Here is a 19,054-nt window from a genome sequence, read left to right on the forward strand (position 1 = left end):
TTTCTTTTCTTTCTTTTTTTTTTTTTTTTCAAACCTGGCACTCAGTGCTCTGTGGGCCTAGGGTCATCTTTATTTTCGTTCCGTCAAACGTTTCATATACCTGTCAGTCTTTTAAAAATAACATCGCTGTCTTTCGAAGGATTTATCAGTCATAGATGGTGGAAAGCACAAGCATTGATATGTTAGCTGATCGCAAATAATACGACCCTCAAGGGTAACTCTCATGATAAACCCATAAATATCGCGTCTGTCCGTGAAAATTTAGAGCAACTTTGAGCAGGAGGGGATAAAAACTTTGGAGGAACTGAAGAGCAATTCTACCAACTGCTTTGCTATCGAGTTCGACCTAATTTAAAGGACAGGAAATGGGTCTATTTAGGGATCGAGACTCAAGATTAAAAAAAATAACGCCGATCAAAGCAGCTAAGAGTACACTACCGACAAAATCTGTCCTTTTATCGGCTATTTGTTTGTTTTGTTTCCTCAAGGCAAGTCACGCAACGAGCTCATCCATACGTGACAGGCGAAAAAGATGGCCACAAAAGAAATTAACAAATCAAAACAGAGCTCTAAAGTATATTTTTTTTAACATCAATCACCATAATATTGTTAACGTAAGTTTGTATACCAATTTACTTCTTTTCTAAGCTAGGCACATGATCGCTTCCCCATTGTCAAATGAGCGGAGATTCCAAAAACTAGACGGCGCGTGCTCTTTCTCGGAAAAAAAGGAACTGCAGATTCGTCGAAACTGATATGGATCAATGTCATTATTTAAGTAAAGATCGTCATTTCACGAAGCCAAGGAGCATCAAGAATGAGGCTTATCGGGTTTTACGTCCCATTCTATCTATTTTTCGTGCCAGCTCTCGTAACAGGTAAGTTCAGTCATAAAAAAAAAACGTAAATCAAGCGTCGAACGCTTTTAAGGGTGAGTTATGAATATACATAGTGAATAATATATGGCTTATGTTGATATAGAATTCTCCTCGAGTGTTCAACTCGATAGCTCACGAGTGAGCTTAGCGGACGAGTGAGATGCCGAGTTGAACACGAGAAGTGAAAATGAATATCTACAAGCAACCATGTATTAATTTTTTTTATCATATAAACACAATAGCCCTTTACTGACAAGAAAAGTCGACAAAAGGCTCAAGATGGAAAATGCGTTGAATCATGAATACAAAAACAACAATTGGCGTAATTTTCAATTTACAAAATTCTCATTTATTGACTTTGTCCTTACCGACAGAAGAAGTCTTTCGGGCAAACGGTCAAAATCGGTCTGTGGCAAATCCTCCATTCGTCCAGTTTCGTTCTAAGCCGCGAGAAATGCCATCACCAAAGCCACTAGATACATAACTTTCGGTTTTTATTTTCGTATGTTGGTTTTCCTATCCTTCTAGGAGGTTCCGACAAACTACCTAGTATCGAGAATCTTGAAGGCTTTGCAGTTTATTCATCAACTGACCTGACCGAGTTTCGCGTATGCTGTTACGACTTTTGTCAGGGCCGGAAATCCTTGTGAAGCACTTTTGTTCAGTTATACGATAAACGAAATTTTTACGCAGGCAATCTCTAAATAATTACTGGCATTACCGCGGGTAGGGGCTCTGTGACAAGATGTTTCTGTAGGCGAATGGTGTTTGAATAAACTTCGACAGAGAGTTGGTTCAACTACTCAGACAAATTCACTCACTGATGCTCTGAAGTTATCACTTAAAGCAAAATTCGCGATTCGAATTATATGATTTGATTTGTTCCCGCTCGTACCTCTCAATTATGACCTTGACTTTCTTCAATGAATACAAGTTGTATTTGAATTATGTTTGCTTTCGTTCATGGTCGATGTAGCTCTAAGATATAGATTTAGCCAAGCCTAAAAGCGGAGCTCTTATTAGTTTATTTTCCAGCCTTACCTTACACTGAATATAAACTGTAATAAAACTATCTACTAGCAAGTCTTTGTATTATATTTCAACCCAACCAAAGTAATTAGTCAGGGAAATGGAAAACTTGTGGCATATACACCATGTTTAAACTGCCATGACCATAGTAAGCTGACAGGATTGAGGAGGAAGTATGTGGGAATAGGCCCTCTTGTCTCTATCAATGATTTGCTAATCACTCCTGTTGGCAACGTTTTGATGAGGTTGGGCTAGCAAGGCAGTGACTTTTTTTCAAATTTGGAAACTATCATCACGAAAGCCATACTTGTTCCCGGTAACTCATTCTTATTCTGATAAACTAGTTTTGAGAAGGATACAATATTTTATAACAAAAACTCGATGCATAGGTTGTGCAAAAACCTTTAATTTGACTATACTTTTATAGCCAATACCAGTCCCTTCAAATGGTAAAATGTTAGGAGGCTCAGAGAAAAAATAATCTGCCATATATCTGCAAGATTTGATGTAATTATTTTAATTTCAAGAATATTAACTGATACTAGGAGATTTAGTAATATTAAAAAAATAATAAAATTTGGTTGAAAAATTGGAATTCAGCACAGGCTGGATAAACAAGGTTCTTAGAAAAAGAAATGTGTACTAATGAAAAAGCTAAGCAAACTTTTTTACAACACCTGCCTGTACCTATATGGCTTGTAGTAAAGTCTTTTGAAGTAGTCATAATCCCAGTTTCATAAGTTGAAAACACATGTACATGCAGATTTCCTGTAAACCTATAGTTTAAGCCTGTGATGACTTCGAAATTTTGATGCACACCTCAAAAGGAGAACAAATAAATTTCATGTTTCTATTTATTCAGTTTAGGTTGGTTAGGTAAAATTGAATCAAACATTCAAGATGTACAATGACAGGTTCAAGAAATTTTCACAACTAATTTTTAAGGTTAGCCTACCTGGAACAATAATCTTGAACTGATGATGCCCAACAGAACTATCCGTGGTAAGAGGGCAGGCTTTCCTTTCTTTATTTAAAGAAATAATGATGTTGTCATCTTTCCACAAGCTCAGTGGAAAGTGATAGTGAATGAGACTCATAGTGTCTTTGTTACTTAAATAAATATTCAGAGCTGGGATAAAAAGTTAGACACGGTCTGCAAAACTCTCTTATTTTGATTTTTAACCAATTAAGCTAGAGCTTTACATTCTTGTTTTGTGATTATGTGGATGCCAATTTCTGGTAATTTAACTTTTATGCATCAGAATACAAAAAAATGTTCTCTTCATCTATGTGCCCTGAACATTACAGGGGAGGAGACAGATTAAATTAATAACATGAATTAAAATAAGAGGGCCCCATTAATTTCAGTCCTAATTAAAGGAGGATCCTTGTTTTTCCAGATTCCCACCCTTTTAAACTCACATATCTTGTGACCAATTCCTTATTTCAATGTTCAGTTTGGGTAGGACCATTGGTAAGAAACACCAGAAACACCACAGAAAAATATAAACTTGAGAATAATTGGTTGATCCAATACTAAATTCTTAGAACTAACATTATAAGAATTGTATAGTTGACAGTAAGGAGAATTACAAATTTGAACTGGGAGTTAAAGGGTTAAATTTCATTTGATCAAAAAAATGAATGGCAATTGGGGAAATTAGCTAACACAATTCAAGTTTCCCCTCTTTAAGTATTCTGTGATAGTTTTCTATCACATAGTAAAGTTTACAGTTTCCCTCATTTTACTGTCTTCTGTTCACTTGTTTGTTTGCTTTCCTAACAATCTTAGCTATTGTTGCCAACAAATGCGAGGAGCATATACATGAAAATGTGTACAGCTAATAACACTTTAATCCCTAAGAGTGACTAGCATCTAATTTTTCCATTCAATATCACCCCTGAGTCACATATTAAGGTCATGAGAATAAAGGAAATGATAATCAACTGAAGAACCTCTTGATTGTTAAACAAATTCTCCTTGCCAGCACATAAGGAAATATATAGAGAACAGTTTGGAGAATATGCATTCTGATATTGGAGTGTAAAGGGTTAAAGACATCATGTAATCAGTTATATATATGTAGAGTACTGCTTGAATATATCACTGCATTAAGTACAAATGCCTAGTAAACATCATTCTGTGGTCTTCTACTCTTTCACCCTAAAGGTTGCCTTGTGTAACAAAAAAGAAACCTTTTTAAATACACCTCTAGAATGGTAGGTACACACAACTGACATGTATGATTGAAGCATGTCAAGCATTAAGGTATGATTGTCAATTTGCCTTTTACTACTTGCAAACAGCTTACTTCTATCAGCTTCTGTATTCCCACTTTCAAAGAAAAGCATTTCCCATGAAAATTTAAGCATTAAAGACATAAGCTACCAGCGACAGGTTTTTCCATTGCAAGTGTTTCATATCATCAGATTATCATCACATTTTTTTGTTACTGGTACATTTGAAAGCATAGGAATATTTTAATCATTATAATATGTTGAAATCCACCATTTTAACCCCTTAACTCCCATAAGTGACCAAGAAAGAATTTCTCCTTACAATATCAAAACAATATCAAGCAGACAAGTGATGAGAATAAAGAAAAATATCAGTTAGGGGATTATCAGATGATCCAATACTAAATCCTCCAAACTAACATCACAAGGACTGTATAGGAGATAGTAAGGAGAATTACTAATGAGATCTTGGGAGTTAAAGGGTTAAGTCCCACTGTTTACCTAGACAGAATTTCTCCTTACACTATTAGTATGACATAAATCAGACAAGTAACAAGAATTAAGATAAACATCAATTTAAGGATTATTGGTTGATCCAATTCCAAATTCTCAAATTTAACATCACATAAATTGTATGGTAGACAGTAAGGAGGACTACTCATGAAATTTTGGGAGTTAACCCTTTCACTCCCAAGATCTAATCAATAATTCTCCTTACTATCTGCCATACAATTCTTATGATGTTAGTTCGGAGAATTTGGTATTGGATCAAAAATAGGGTTTCTGAAAAAAACCAGGGCAATAAAATTAAAGATTCAGGAGAAGCATATGATTTTAACTTGTTTACTGATGTTCTCACCTGAATTCCATCTTGAATGAGAACTCTGCAAGACTTCTGTTTTATCTTAAATTCAAACATAAAATTCAATTATTTGCAAGCAGGTTAAGGAGGAAATTAAAGGATGGATACATGTTACATAAAAAGAAACCCCTTACAATAAAATAAAGCAGAAGCATATTGTCTACATGTCTATGCTTCTGAATACAGCTATAATAAGTATTTTGTAAGTAATTATCTACATTTGTAAACTGAGTGCAATATATGGTCATGAAAGTAATTTTATTCTAACCTTTCTACTTGAAGGGTGCCTTGTGTATCAAATATATCAAGTTCAGTACCTCCAGAGTCACTAACCGGGCTTTTGGGGCCACAAAATAATAAAATAATCATCGAGTTATGTCAGGCCAATTTATCGAGAGTTTATTAAGTACAGTTTCCTACAATCGTATGAAAGTTTAAAATGTGCTTCACTTGTGCTATATATATGGATTTGTCGTTCTTAATTATTAATGAAATTCCGAGGGTGTGACTCAATTACTCCAAGAGAGAATATCCAAGTAGGTTACAGAAGTGGTTCGCGAATTGTAATCTGTTAAGATGTTCACAAAATTTCCTTAAATTATGGAGCCGATACGAATCTATCATTCATTATCGCTTATGAAATTCCGAGACTAAACCTCAATGAATTTAACAGAAAATATCCAGGAAGGTTACAGAAACAGACTCTCAAAAACTGCTCTTGAATTCGATGACTGTTAACAACAATTATTTACGCGAACCATGTGTTTACCAGCGCGCTTGTGAGGTCAAATTGCCAGAACCCCGTTTAATTGCATGATCACAGCTCGGACGCTTCTTGCAAAATGTGATGAATACCAATTTTAGAGATTAATTCTTCAGTTTCCAGCATAAGGAAAAAACTATCGTATCGCAAGAATATTCATCACAACGCCTCGAGATGTTGAGCGAAGAGAAAGTGGCTCCATGTTTTGTGACACAAACCATTCCCTGAGGTTCGAACGAATCGGGTAGAAAGCATGAAAACATAGCGCTGAAGAGTGCGACAACCAAACAATTAAATTCACTCATCCCGCTGTGGAACCATCTCCATTTTACCCATGAGTTTGTTTGCACCACACATTTGCGGTCCGTAATTTGATTCTCAAATGTTTGACAGGTTCTCACATGACAATATCGTCAAAATCTAATAACCGCGTTAGACTTAATGTAAAAATAAACATCGCTGACTCAATCCCATTTTATTTTAATTTTGAGAAAGGCCATTACTTCGTTCTTAGGGTAAAACAACACATCTTCGGCAAAGCGCAAATTTTTCAAATGAATAGAGTAAATCCTGCGATAATTACAGTGACTGAAGAGAAAAAAAAGTAGAAACTTGCGCTTGCCGTTCGACATCATTTGAAAACTTTCTTGGAAAAACAAAATACTTAAGATAACTTCTGTTCCCATAACGCCATGACTGTATTAAACTTTCAACGAAAGGACAAAAAATGATTTGAAGATTACGAACACTTTGCAAAATTATTCGAGCGGTGAACCGGCGTAAGAGTTTTTAGGCAATTAATGCCAGAGTTAATGTTTAACCGAAACGTGATCAGTTGAATTAAAACTGAAGCTAATATCAAACGACGCTTGGTAAAAAAAAAGTTTGAATTTTTTCTGGGTCTTAGCGAAAGAGAAAACCCAGATAGGACACGACTTACCTCCTCTTCTTTCGCGGATCCCTTGCAGTTCGCTTCTCTTTGTTGATGACCTCTTTTCTGTCTGTTTTCAGATGCGACCTTGTATTTTCTTCTCGCGTTGCTCTTCGCTAGAAACTCGCCTTTTTACTTATGCCCTTTATTGTTCTCTTTCGTGTTCCTCTCGCCGTATTCTGCCTATTTTGGTGTCCTTTGTAACTTTCTTGCGCAATTTTCTGGACTCGCTATACGCCGTTTACTTGTTGCTTTCTTTGGTTGCTCTGTCTCTTTATATCCAGCCCATTTTCAATTAAAACCCTCCCTCCACGAACTTGAATTATAACAATTTCCTCCGGTTGACAAAGCTTAAACTCTGCCGGTATTGTTATCTTACGAGTTGTTTAGAAATTGCAAAATACTGAGAATTACTGTTCAGCTACATCCTGACCAGTTTGATTTCCCGCTCAAAACGCGGGTGGCAAATTTCATCTGCTAGCTCACGTGAAGCCCTTGTGCAATGCCTAACCGTGTGCCTGCAGTACGCTACACTGCAGCTCGACGTTCGAGTATGCGCACTTTATCGTCGTCTGACGGTGTCTCTTGGCGCACACTAATGTAGTATCCAAGTTACGCACGCAATCGCGCGTGCGCATTACCTTGTCCCTCGCCCTTCCATTACGCATGCTTAAAGTAGCACCTTGTACGGTCGTACGGTTGTACGGTCGTACAACCAAATTTTTTCGGCTTGATGGGTTACTACTATTTTGTACAGTTATGGGGCTACGCTCTGCGAGCTCCGCTATAACGAGATAAATCCAGTAAAACATGGATCTTCTCGGAACAAAACGAGAGAGGGAGTTAAGTTACCCTCTAATAGCCTTGAACCATGACTCCCCCAAAAATAGCCTGTTTATTTAAGCTATAAAAAATGTCTTAGGTAAATGACCCCAGAAAAACTTAATAGGATAGGGGAGAAAGGTTACGTGTACAGAAACAACGTTAAATATAGTAGCCTTTTATTTTCAATTCTGACAAGGTTTAAGTGCCATCCAACCGAGACAGTCCAGTGCCACAAGGACAGAGGGGGCAAGTTTTCTCTTCGAATGGGATTTTCATCTTCAAGATGAGGACAAAATAGAACTAACAGGGTTCATTTTTGGCCTTTGGGTGAATGGGTATACCACGCATTATCTTATGACGGTAACCAAGGAGGGAAGAGTGATTCATAACCCTCAGTTGAGCAAGAAGCTTCCTAGTTACGTCGGGCGAGTCACTTGGGCAGGAAACATATCAAAGTCGTATTTAGCCTATAAGTTGGAGAATCTGACTTACTTGGATAGCAACACATACGGATGTCAAATTGACGTGGGAGGTTTCCGACGAACAATTCATTCTATGATCACTTTAAATGTCCAGGTAAGATTCTGATGTAAACCTTAACGCGCTTCTACGTGTATGTACGATTGGACCTTCCCTTTCTAAGCCTTTAAGGCGCAATCGTACATAACTACACGACCATTTACTTGCCCCAAGGAATGACCCCTCATTTTCAAGTGGAAAGCTGGGATCAAGTGAAAAAATTGTTATGGGATACCTTGTTCGTGGCAGCAGTATTCAGGGTAATTCTTATGCAATTCAGGGTCAAATTTTCATTTTTTTTTTCTTTGACTTTCCATGTTCGTGTTTTTAGTGGCAATTTAAAACTTGCAGCGCAAAATGTTTCTGACGAGGAGGTTTGGAAAGTGCGCTCAAAATTTAGGCACAATCTCCCCACGGTTTTAACGCTTCTATGATCGAAAAGTTCATATGTTTTAGAAAACTGTCTATTTAAGCATCTTAAAAGTGTGTGAAAAATACCATCCCTTAAGCATTCTTTTTTCACCTGCTTTGAAACTTGTTCTTAGAGCTTACGTTGGTGTTAAACATGATATCTGTGACAGAAAACAAATGCTTGAGAAGTTAATACCGGTTGATGTACATTATTGGTCATTTTACTCAGTGTTACGACCACCATATTTTGATAGCTTGTATATCTAACAGGTTATTGTCTTAGCAAAATATTTTATCCACTCAAAGAAGTTCGGAATATAAAGTTAGGTTTACCACTCAGCTCACTTTTAATCAAAATCTGTTTGAGTGCCATTAGGTTCAGATAACAGCTTAATCAAAGAAGGAAAGAGCTATTATACATATCACTTTATTATACATATCACTTTTTGAGTGCCATTAGGTTCAGATAACAGCTTAATCAAAGAAGGAAAGAGCTATTATACATATCACGTTCCACGAGCACGAAAATGGGAATAAAGAGAACAAAGAGAGACCGTCGAACGGTGATTCATGTCGTCTCGTCGTTCCTTCCCTGAGTCGATTTTCCGAGGAAATTACCTTAGATTTGAAGGTCATTCGATTATGTGGTAGAAGAGCTTTGTTTATATCTGTTGCTTTGTTTTTTGCCTGTTTTTTTTTTTCTTCTGCCGAGGCCTTGATCAGAATTTCTCATGCTTTTTAATAAAGTTTTTTCGTTTTTCCATCTTTTTCATCTTCTTCCGTTATAATAATAGGTTTTAGTATATTAGCCCATTAAGTAATAGAAAGATGCTCCGTTTCTGGTTATGGTATTTCTTCATGAGACACCTTTGGATGCTTGATTATCTACGCCTGGTGAAAGCGCTACTGAAGTGTTGATATCAAACATGTAGCAACCTAATTGGTTGAAGTTTGCGACCGACAAATAAAACGAATATAACACAACTGAAATACTAGACCTAGTAAGTAGCTCAGCAAATACTCACATGTAGCTGTATTGATTTCATTTTTTCCCACAGGCGATAAATACATCAAAGACACCTGAACTGAGTGTCTCTTCCATATGGGTTCATACTCCCAATGCTACATCGAGAACATTTGTTCCATTATTAAAAGGAGGTAAGTTTCTATGTTAACTGTGCGCTTCTCCGTCCTTGGGAATGATTTGGTTTTATCAATTAATAAGTTGGTAATCTAACTTGGCCACCATAACGAGTTTTAAAGCATAGAAATTCCCTTAAGGTAGTCAATTTGAACGATTTTCCTAAAAAGGTGGATACCTATAGTTTCCCTCCAATGCCAATTAGGCTATGGTCTTCTCCCGCGAAGAGGTGTGTATTGTTTCCTGTCTTGTTTCTTTGCTACAGAAGCCTGAATTTGTTTTCGTCTACTTTCCGGGCATTCAAAACAGTGATGTCATTCATAGCAATTCGGATCAAACTTTTACCGTAAAACTATAGAACAAAAACTTATCTTTTACATTTGCACTTTTAATCCCCACGGTATCAACGAACGCCACGAGCCCAATATGGGCTTCTCCGAACTTTCATTCCACTAATTTTTCTAGTGTTTTTCATGTTACTATTTTTTCAGCAATAGCTTACCTGAAAACCAAACAAAACTCGTGATTCCTCTATTCGCTCCGATGAAAGATTTTGTCAACTCAGTTGACAAAACAAAATTTTTTTCTTGATTTGTGTCTCTTTTTTTTTGCAGGACCTCCAGCTGTAGTAAGACTTCCTTTCCACGACATTGACATCAATGACACGAGATTTTTATGCACCTGGGAATACCCTAAAGACAATAATGGAGCCAATATAACTATGTTTACCGTGTGGTATCGCCCATTACTTCGGGAAAAATGGTCTAAAGTGAATGTTACACAAAACAGATACCCAGTTAGACTGAATTGCTGCTTGACATACGAGATTATGGTAACAGCTTGGAATAAGAAGGGTCAGAGCTCTTTTGATCCTAGAACAGCAGCAAGGGTCACAGTTCTCAAAGGTACACTCTTGATTTTTTACTATTTTTGGTTATCGAATTTAATTTTCAAACACATTCTTATGTGCAATTGCCAATACTTTGCGCAGAAATACTATTTCACTGTTTTTTTTTTCAATTTCAGGAGCAACTGCTTCCCCAAAGAGTAAGTGCTCGATAAACTTATTTGTTGTGTTAAATTTTTTGTTCTGTAGGTTTTGTTCGTTCCTGTTTTTCCCCTACTGTTTTATGCTATACATATATGGGACAACATTAGAACCTCGCTGACTCCGGAGAAAAAAAAGTGGCTCGAATAGGCGGGGGTTTGAGCCAGCTGATAGTAAATGACTGCAAAAATGAGGTCGAGGGGAATCGCATTTTGTTCAAGTTACCGGATATTCGAGTTAACCCCTGTTCGAGTAAGCGGGGTTCACGGTACTGCATAAAAACAACTTATTTTTGGATGTCGTTAATTTTATTGGTTACTTCAAGGTTTATTTCATCTTTGTCAATCAAAATTGCGAGCATTTAGAATTATCCTCCCTAAATCCTTTGGAAGGTATGAATACACAACAAAATATAGGTATGTTCTCGTACTTGCTAAATGATCAATTTACGGATAGGATAATAGTTAAAGTAAAAAGAGAGAACAAAAACTGTTTATATATGGGCTTGAAGTTCTCTGAACGTCACTTTGTAATCATTTTCAGTCACAAATATGACATGGTATATTGCGTCAGCTCGGAAAAATCTTGGATTAACTTGAGATAATCTGCGGTGGCCAATTTCTATTTATATCTCTATTAAATATTATTAGTATGACACCAAACTATATTGCGCTAATTGTTTGCCATGCAGGTGTCCTGGAAAATGCAACAGCGCGAAGTGTAACAACTTCGAATTCAAACATTTTGGTGTCAAATGGTATGCTTTCTTGTATCGTCTCTTAATATGTGATATTGTTAGCGTCGAAGATGTGTTCCCCCCTAAAATTCCGCAAAAGCTCAATGCAAATACCCGACAGAATAAATTTTCAGAAAATTACGCTCGGTAAACTATTCCAATATGAAGAAATATAAATACAGTATAAACATTCATTTCCACAAACTTTAAAACGTCCACTTCGCGCGGAAATTCATTTTACCCACAGTTCTCGAGAAGAGTAGAGACAACGCTGCTCGCGTGAATGTGTGACGCAATGCCGACGGTGGTTTGGCGTGGCTGTGCCTCGTTGGTCCACAACATTTTGATCAGTGTGATGACCATTATCGTTGTCGATAAGGGTACAGACCACTCTAAACCACTATTGATTTGATAATTGGAGGCAAGAATCACATCAAAAAAAGGCAATCTGTTCTCTCTCAACGTCTTCGCTGTGCAAAGAGCACCTTCCATTACTTTGCGGGAATTTTATCGTATTTACAGTGAATCGGTGCCGGAACGAAGTCCTAGTTCTCACTACCTTCACCACAGAAATCTGAAGAAATCGAGTGCATTTAAAGAGCAGTGTATTGAAAAATTTTGATTATACGCTCAATTTCGTTTCCTGTTGCATGTATTTGTTTTACCTAATTTTTCTATAGGGAAAGCCGGCTCCGCGAAGTCAAAGTGGGAATTAGGGGTTGAGTACTTACCTTACCTGTCAGTCCTTGCCATTCCTGCATTTCTTTGGGCTGTGACTTCCAAGCTCCGAAGGAGAACTGGAGTGAATAGTGAGTAACTTTTTCCTATGTGAGTAGTTAAGATTTTCAACTTTCCCTTTTTCGTTTCGATTTACTCCTCGTGGTTTCCATGTTGCCCAGTACATCAGGATGTTTATTACACTCATTTTGAAATTGCTGGAGATCTCTATTATCTGATTGGATCTCTACAATGCTATTTATTTAATAATTATACTTTCTCTTGCTCTTATTGAAAGAAATCTCAGCAAACGAGAATGGATCAGTACTGCAATACCAGCGGGTAGAAGCTGAAACGTAAGTGTCTTGTGGTTTCTAATCAAGTTGTGTGTAAAAGCTGATAGATCACTAAGTAACCAATGATTATATTACAACGTCAAGTTACAGTATCAACCTTAAATAGTTCCTTTTCCCTGTATGCTCCGAATTCCCGAGGGCATTCCTTTTCAGAAATCATGCCCTCTACCGTTAGTATAAGAATTACGACAGATGAATAAAGCTTTAATTCTTTAATTATCATTAAGTTAAAGCCCGTTCACCCCAAAGCTTACACATGTTTTAAAGCTCCTTTGTTTAACACGGTTTAATTTTTTTTCTTCATAGAAGCTGCTTAGACAATTGTTTGTCAACTTTAAATGTAGCCTATTGGTTCTGATTTTCCTTCAGTTAAACACGGTTTAACAAAACGTGTTTTGCTGGTGTGAATGGGGTACTAGTTTCCTTTGTCATAATTTCTCTACTTTTTCCAATAGAGTGCCGATGGATCCGGTTCCGTCCTGGGAGTTTCGGAAGGAAAACTTGGCGATTGAAAGAGTAGTTGGCCACGGTGCGTTTGGAGTGGTCTCCAAAGCCTACGCTCGATATCTGCAGGGCTACTCAGAATGGACAGTTGTGGCAGTAAAAAGCTTGCAGGGTAACACTTTACGAGTAATGATGTAAATCACAAGGATCTATCAAAAAAACTGAGTTGTCTAAATTGCATAAAACAAACCATTTTGAAAAAGTTAAAGATGAGGAACTTTAAGAGGAAAAGAGATGCTTGTTCCCTGCAAATGAGATAAGCCCGAAAGAGTTCATTTTTTGACGGGATTTGAAGTCGTACTTCCAGTTAATAATTGGACCCTTCTACCTAATAAGAAGCTACAAGGCTAGTGGAGGGAAGTGAACGAAAATGTAAGCAGGCTCTTCGATTCATATCTCTGGGGAAAAATGATCCAAATTATGTGAAAAAAATCACATTTGAGCCATTAATACTATTAGAATGGATAAATAATCCTTATAACACAGAGGCCAGAAAGAAAGAAAGAATAAAAGAAAGAAAGAACAGAGGAAAGAAACAGAGTTTTACCTTTATCTGCGAAAAGCTAAGGCAATTCACTGAGTACCTGGCCTGAGGCCTCCACCGCAGGGTTCAACTTCATCTCCGTCCCCTGTAATTTCCTTTAGCCAAAAAGGGTTCCTTATTTCTTTTTATCAACAGAGGATGCGAAGGAAAGTGAAAGAGAAGATCTGTTGTCTGAATTAAACCTTTTAAAGAGGCTGAAACCTCATCCACATGTAATAAAACTTTTGGGTTGCATCACAGAAGAAAAAGGTAATTACATGTATAATTGATCACGTCAAACACTCATACAGTTTAATGTTTCTATTTTTACACAAATTTAAGGATATTTACTGATTACCCTATTGATTACTCCTTCCACTCACGTAGGCATATAAATAATGCATGAAGTATAGTAAATTTAAAAATGTTTGCCCGGAAAACAATTTTCGTTTTTTTTCTTCAAATGTTTGTTTTACATTGTAAATTAATCATTTTTCTATCAGCTGTGCCATTATTGTGGTAAATATTAGTAATTTTAGTTTTCTAAGTTATTTATGTAAAAAGTGCTAGTATTAAAATTTTCGAACTGAAAAGGATAAAGATTCCCATCGGCCAATGATTTGCCATTTGCCGTGCATTGATTTTTCGTGGGTAATGATGGTTTTTAGAAAATCGCTCAGGAAAAGTGACTTTCAAACTAAAATGACCGAGTTTTGAGTATTTTTAAGAGCAAAAGGATAATGCGTCTATTTCCTAAAAATATTTTGATTTAGGAGCAAATTGTAGATGTATCTTTACTCTTCAAAAAGCCATGCGTTGATATAGAAGCAAGCCCTTAAAAATTTTGAAAAAGTGAGTTTTTCCTGATCGCCTGTTACGATCATATGATCATTTTGTAGTCAACCATGTATCTCATTTGCGCCGAACAGTTTACTCACTGTACGATTCAACCTTGAAAGATCAAACGTTGTCCAAACAAAATCTTTCTTTTCACATAACCTTTGTCTCTGAATATGCTTTGCAAATGTATATTTTGAAAGCAGTTTCATCATTCTATAGAAACCCCATATGTAATCATTGAGTATGTACCTTACGGAGATCTTCTCGGTTATCTTCGGAGAAGTCGAGGGTTGCACGACTGTTACTACGAATATCCCGAGATAAAACCAACGACGAACCTAACTTCAGAGCAGATCATAACGTTCGCCTGGCAGATAGCTGACGGCATGCAGTATATCTCATCTAAAAGGGTGCGTGTTTTCAATTGAGAATTATTTATGACAACATCCCCTTGTATCCTCAATTCATAATCTCTTTTGTTTGTTTAGTTTCGTTTTTGTTTTTGTTTTCTTTCAATAGATCATCCACCGAGACCTAGCAGCAAGGAATGTATTGGTTGGTGATAACCTCAGATGCAAGATTACAGATTTTGGAATGGCTCGCGATGCTGATATGAAAGATATCTATATACCACGTAATCAGGTAACTTCATTTCTCAGTTGTTATCCTACCCAAACTGTTTCAATAATGAAAGGACATCCATCTTGACTCATATTTTGAATATAATGACCGTGTGAACTTAGAAAAAGATGAAGTAATGAGAGATGTAAGCACACCCCGGTCTGCAGATCATACGTTTGCCTTTCACTCTCTTCCTCTATATTTATTATTTATTGAATAATTTACTTTATAACCGACGGATCGAGATGGATGTGCTAGAGTCCTTCGATGTCTTAGAAACTAGCGCAATTTGAGATTCGATCATTATGAAAAAAAAAGAAAGGTAAAAAAATAAGAAGAAAGGAAAGGAAGAGAGAAAAAGAAAGAAGAAGAAAAAGAGAAAAGAAAAGAAGAAGAAAACTCTAAATGGCCCAGCTATTCCAAAAGGGGATCACCGAAAATTGAATGTATACTCAGAAAATGAAGGCTTCTCCTCGCAAACTTCTAAATAACTTCTAATACAATAATCAATACAGGGCCGAATTCCTGTTAAATGGACAGCAATTGAAGCAATGTCTGGAAGGATGGAGTACTCAACGAAAAGTGACGTGTAAGTTGAGATAAATAAAACTGCAAACTTGAAACGCGTAACTCCTCTTTCAAAGAAAAAAAAAGAAAAAGTAAAATCGAAGAATCTGACGACTCAGTTTAGCTAGAATAAGGCGAGGGGATCTTAAATCTTAAGACAGGAAATATTAAACGTTTTTTTTACTCTCGAATTTGTAGGTGGAGTTTTGGAATCGTTCTGTACGAGATTTGCACCATTGGTAGGTCTTGCATACTGCACCCACAGTGCGTTGGACAAAGGTTTAAGAATGCATAGAATATACGAATACCGCTGATCTTCCGTGACAGGCACTGATGAAACTATTTAGGATAGTGCATTTACTTTCAGATTACAGTCGGAAGTAGAGAAAATCGTAAGAAGTTAGTACTCTTAACAGACCAGGAATAAGAGATAAGTGTCTCTAAAACACAGTGCATATATTCAATCGCTATGGCTTGCTTTCTCAATGATGATAGTATTTTTTGATAATGCTGTTTTCTATCAATTTGAGTGTTTCTCGCCCAAAACAGGGACTCGTAATTTGTTCCTCTATCACTCGAGGAAAGTTATTAAGTAAAGTTAAGAGACTCTTTGGTCATTATATTATTGTGAGTGTCATCTTAAATTCTTACACACTCTAGGCGCTGAACCTTATCCAGGAATAAGTCCGTATGACATTCCAAGAGTATTACAAGAGGGGTATAGAATTCCTAAACCTGATTATTTTAAGGATGAGTTGTAAGTAATTCCTAACCCCTTTACAGTTATTATCAATGTCATAGTGGTAAAAGTTCTTTCATAAGGTACTCTAAGTTAACCCCTGATGCATTGTGTCGCAATCCAACTGAACTCTGAAAAATCCAGAGCTGAAGCTACAACTTTCGCAACCTAAAGTTAGAGGAGAAAACTTTAAAGAAACTAAACCAAATGCAGTGCAGAAGTCGGAGTTTACCCTCGGCCTACTCTCTAGCTGTTATGTAGTTATTGATCCATTTATATCTGCCATGTGAAAGGGATAAGGTGCAGTCAGGGCGATGCGCGGAAAGTAAATCGACATCCTGTTGATTTTAACATTTTATTACCGTTGGTAATGTTGTATTCTGTGAGTGCTAACCATGGAAAATACTGGAATTCTTCAGATATAATATCATGCTGAATTGTTGGGAAACGGACCCTGAAATAAGACCGTCATTTGAGTCATTGCGCTCTTCCATCAGAGGATTACTGAAGGCTAATCAGGTTTGAATTCTTCTGACAAATGTTATTCGTATTACAGGTCCGTTTGAGTAACTATCTTTTAAATCAGAGCCCAGGATTATGATCTTGCAAGTGATCGACGAGTGGTAAAGTCATTTTTCGTGTTCAGGAATACGAGTTACGGGATACTTGCATACAAAACTGCAAAATTTGGAACACACCCTTCCTGGCGACAAATCAGTGTCGCAGTTTCTTGTGAAGTTAGTTGTTTCCTATTGCGGGCATGTCCTATCAGCAGTGAAAAGGTCTTGGAAAGACGCTTTTGACGAGTTTTCCTTTCACTTCTGATTATAAATTTCTTCATTGCTCTCTTTTGCAGAATTATGTCAACATACAAGACTGCCTTGAAACTCACCAAAGTAAAATTAGTTTATAACAGTCAAAGTGGCTCTTAGAGTAAAGATGAGAAAATTTCCGATTTCCTACTGGGCCGCTGGTTTACATATCATAATACTGAATATTAATTCTTAGAAAGAACTGGCATAGATACCGTCGTCTTTCTGCGTCTGTGAAGGACATCCACGTGCCAGCTCGTATCCACTAGCGAGGCACCACTGGTACCAAAAGAACGTCCACGCTCAGAGAAATAGCATCTTGATTATGCCACAAAAGTTCACTTTAGTCACGGGAACCATACCACATCAAATAAAAAGCACAATGACTTGAATGTCCCAAATGCCAAAAGATTTTCATTTTTTTAACATAGTATGAGCTCTACTTTCTACGCTTCAAAATGGTCAGTTCTGTCGGCAAGATTTTAAAAAAAGCACCCAACACGATTGATATTTACTAGTGATCTCTTAATTGTAAGTGACGTAGTTTACGTAAGATATTTGGTTCTGATTTTCTTTAAAGTAAATGGAAAACGGACTACCGACTTATTTGATGCCTGACTACAATTGAGGCGGTCGTCTGAGTCCCCCCTGCGTGAGGTCTTACAGCAATTTTTAACATGTAGTTACTGCCGTTTCTAACATTGTGAAGTCTCTTTTATTCGCTAGTATGGGTGATCGGATGTCTGATTCCGACTGCAATTTAAATCAAGTAATAGTGGTTTTATAGCCACCCGAAAGAAGTGAATAAAGAAAAAGGATCCGTTCTGTAAATAATAATTTATTTGTTATGAGTAATTGTTGTAAATATAAGCTTCGAGAGATTTCCAGACTTCTTAGTCATGCTGACTTGCATGCCATAAAACTATCCAGAACATTTCATCAAGTCACCCATTTATTATGTAATACTACTAAAGTAGTTCTTATGTAAGCTTCTGGAATGTTCCAGAACACTTTGCGAATTTATATAAAGAATCACTTATGTAGCAGTAGCAGTGGTTGTTGTTGTTGTTGGAGCGACGACTGTTTTGAAAGCTAGCTCAAGCGGAAGATAGCTCACTTCAAGGAACTTTGGAGACAGCAGTGAGATTGTGTCAGTGGCAACTCGCTGTTTAATAAAGTAGTTTAGTTTTCGGGATTGTAGTGTTTTTCTGTCGGTTAGATTTTACCGTAATGTACTAGACTTAGGTATCATTGCTACCAATTATAATATAGTAGGCGATCGATAACAGATGAATTTGTGAAGTAGATCATCCACTGAAAATAATAATTAAAATGATATGAAATTTTCCTTCATCATGATTCGTATATACAATTCGATCGCCTGTGGAATAAAATTAATGAACTTTCAAAATACATTGACCATGAGTTATGATTTGTTAGAGTTTTTCTCGCTGTGGAAAAGAAATATCTGGCTCATTCTCGTCCCAATCGCCATGCCATACAGAAAACTGAAGAATTTTAAGACCTCTCCCAAAGTACTTTAGTTTCTCAGGTTATCTTCTTAGGAATTTTCACGGTGATTACTTGTGACCAATTTCTTGGCAGTTCTTTCTCGCAAATGTCAGCATAAAAAACGTGGAGAAATATTCAGCAGTAGGTTCAGTAACTTTTAGTGACTAACGGGCAGGGTACAGCAGGATATTTTTTGTCAAATTTGCGAAAAATGCGCCATTAGTTCGATAAATTCGGAATCACACCACTTTTTACTCCAAATCGCATCTTTTTCCAGCCAATGAGAAAGTTTTACTTAAACGCATCAACCAATCAGGCTTGAAGGCTTGATTAAAGAAACCAATCAGATTGTAGAAAAACGAAAGACGACCTTGGTAACTTTTTACACACCAGCTCAGTGCTGAATCAATAAAAAACACTAAAAATCCTTTATTAGAGAGATTGGATATTGCGATTTCAAAATGGAAGAGGTAAAGTGGCTT

At 36.8% G+C, this 19,054-nt stretch overlaps 1 protein-coding gene across 6 annotated transcripts; it reads left to right on the top strand.

Annotated features, from left to right (window-relative positions):
• Positions 1-508: 508 nt before the first annotated feature.
• On the top strand, positions 509-18,473 carry LOC113676584 (fibroblast growth factor receptor 1). Of its 6 annotated transcripts, none has more exons than XR_016187923.1 (17): positions 509-878; positions 7,723-8,102; positions 9,515-9,614; positions 10,212-10,502; positions 10,624-10,644; positions 11,337-11,402; positions 12,062-12,190; positions 12,397-12,454; positions 12,910-13,070; positions 13,638-13,751; positions 14,541-14,731; positions 14,841-14,963; positions 15,458-15,531; positions 15,708-15,908; positions 16,170-16,266; positions 16,668-16,767; positions 17,105-17,996. XR_016187923.1 is itself a non-coding variant. In XM_027193256.2 (17 exons), the coding sequence occupies exons 1-17, from the start codon at positions 818-820 to the stop codon at positions 17,159-17,161; spliced, it is 2,064 nt and encodes a 687-aa protein (XP_027049057.2). In that variant the 5' UTR covers positions 509-817; the 3' UTR covers positions 17,162-18,473. The 6 variants fall into 6 exon arrangements, 3 of the variants coding, with proteins under 3 accessions (XP_027049057.2, XP_089066557.1, XP_089066556.1); XM_027193256.2 differs by having other exon boundaries at positions 15,708-15,748; positions 17,105-18,473; XR_016187924.1 differs by lacking the exon at positions 15,458-15,531 and having other exon boundaries at positions 15,708-15,748; positions 17,105-18,473.
• Positions 18,474-19,054: the final 581 nt, after the last annotated feature.

The sequence above is a fragment of the Pocillopora damicornis genome, chromosome 6, assembly GCF_964200805.1.
Source record: "Pocillopora damicornis chromosome 6, jaPocDami1.2, whole genome shotgun sequence".
In the NCBI taxonomy this organism is placed as follows: Eukaryota; Metazoa; Cnidaria; class Anthozoa; order Scleractinia; family Pocilloporidae; genus Pocillopora; species Pocillopora damicornis.

What these genes read in the sequence shown, in the direction of transcription:
- LOC113676584 (XM_027193256.2), top strand. Translation starts at nt 818, where the DNA reads ATGAGGCTTATCGGGTTTTACGTCCCATTCTATCTATTTTTCGTGCCA. An exon ending in TCTATATACCACGTAATCAG is followed by an intron (nt 14,964 to 15,457) that starts GTAACTTCATTT and finishes TAATCAATACAG; the next exon opens with GGCCGAATTCCTGTTAAATG. An exon ending in GATTATTTTAAGGATGAGTT is followed by an intron (nt 16,267 to 16,667) that starts GTAAGTAATTCC and finishes GGAATTCTTCAG; the next exon opens with ATATAATATCATGCTGAATT.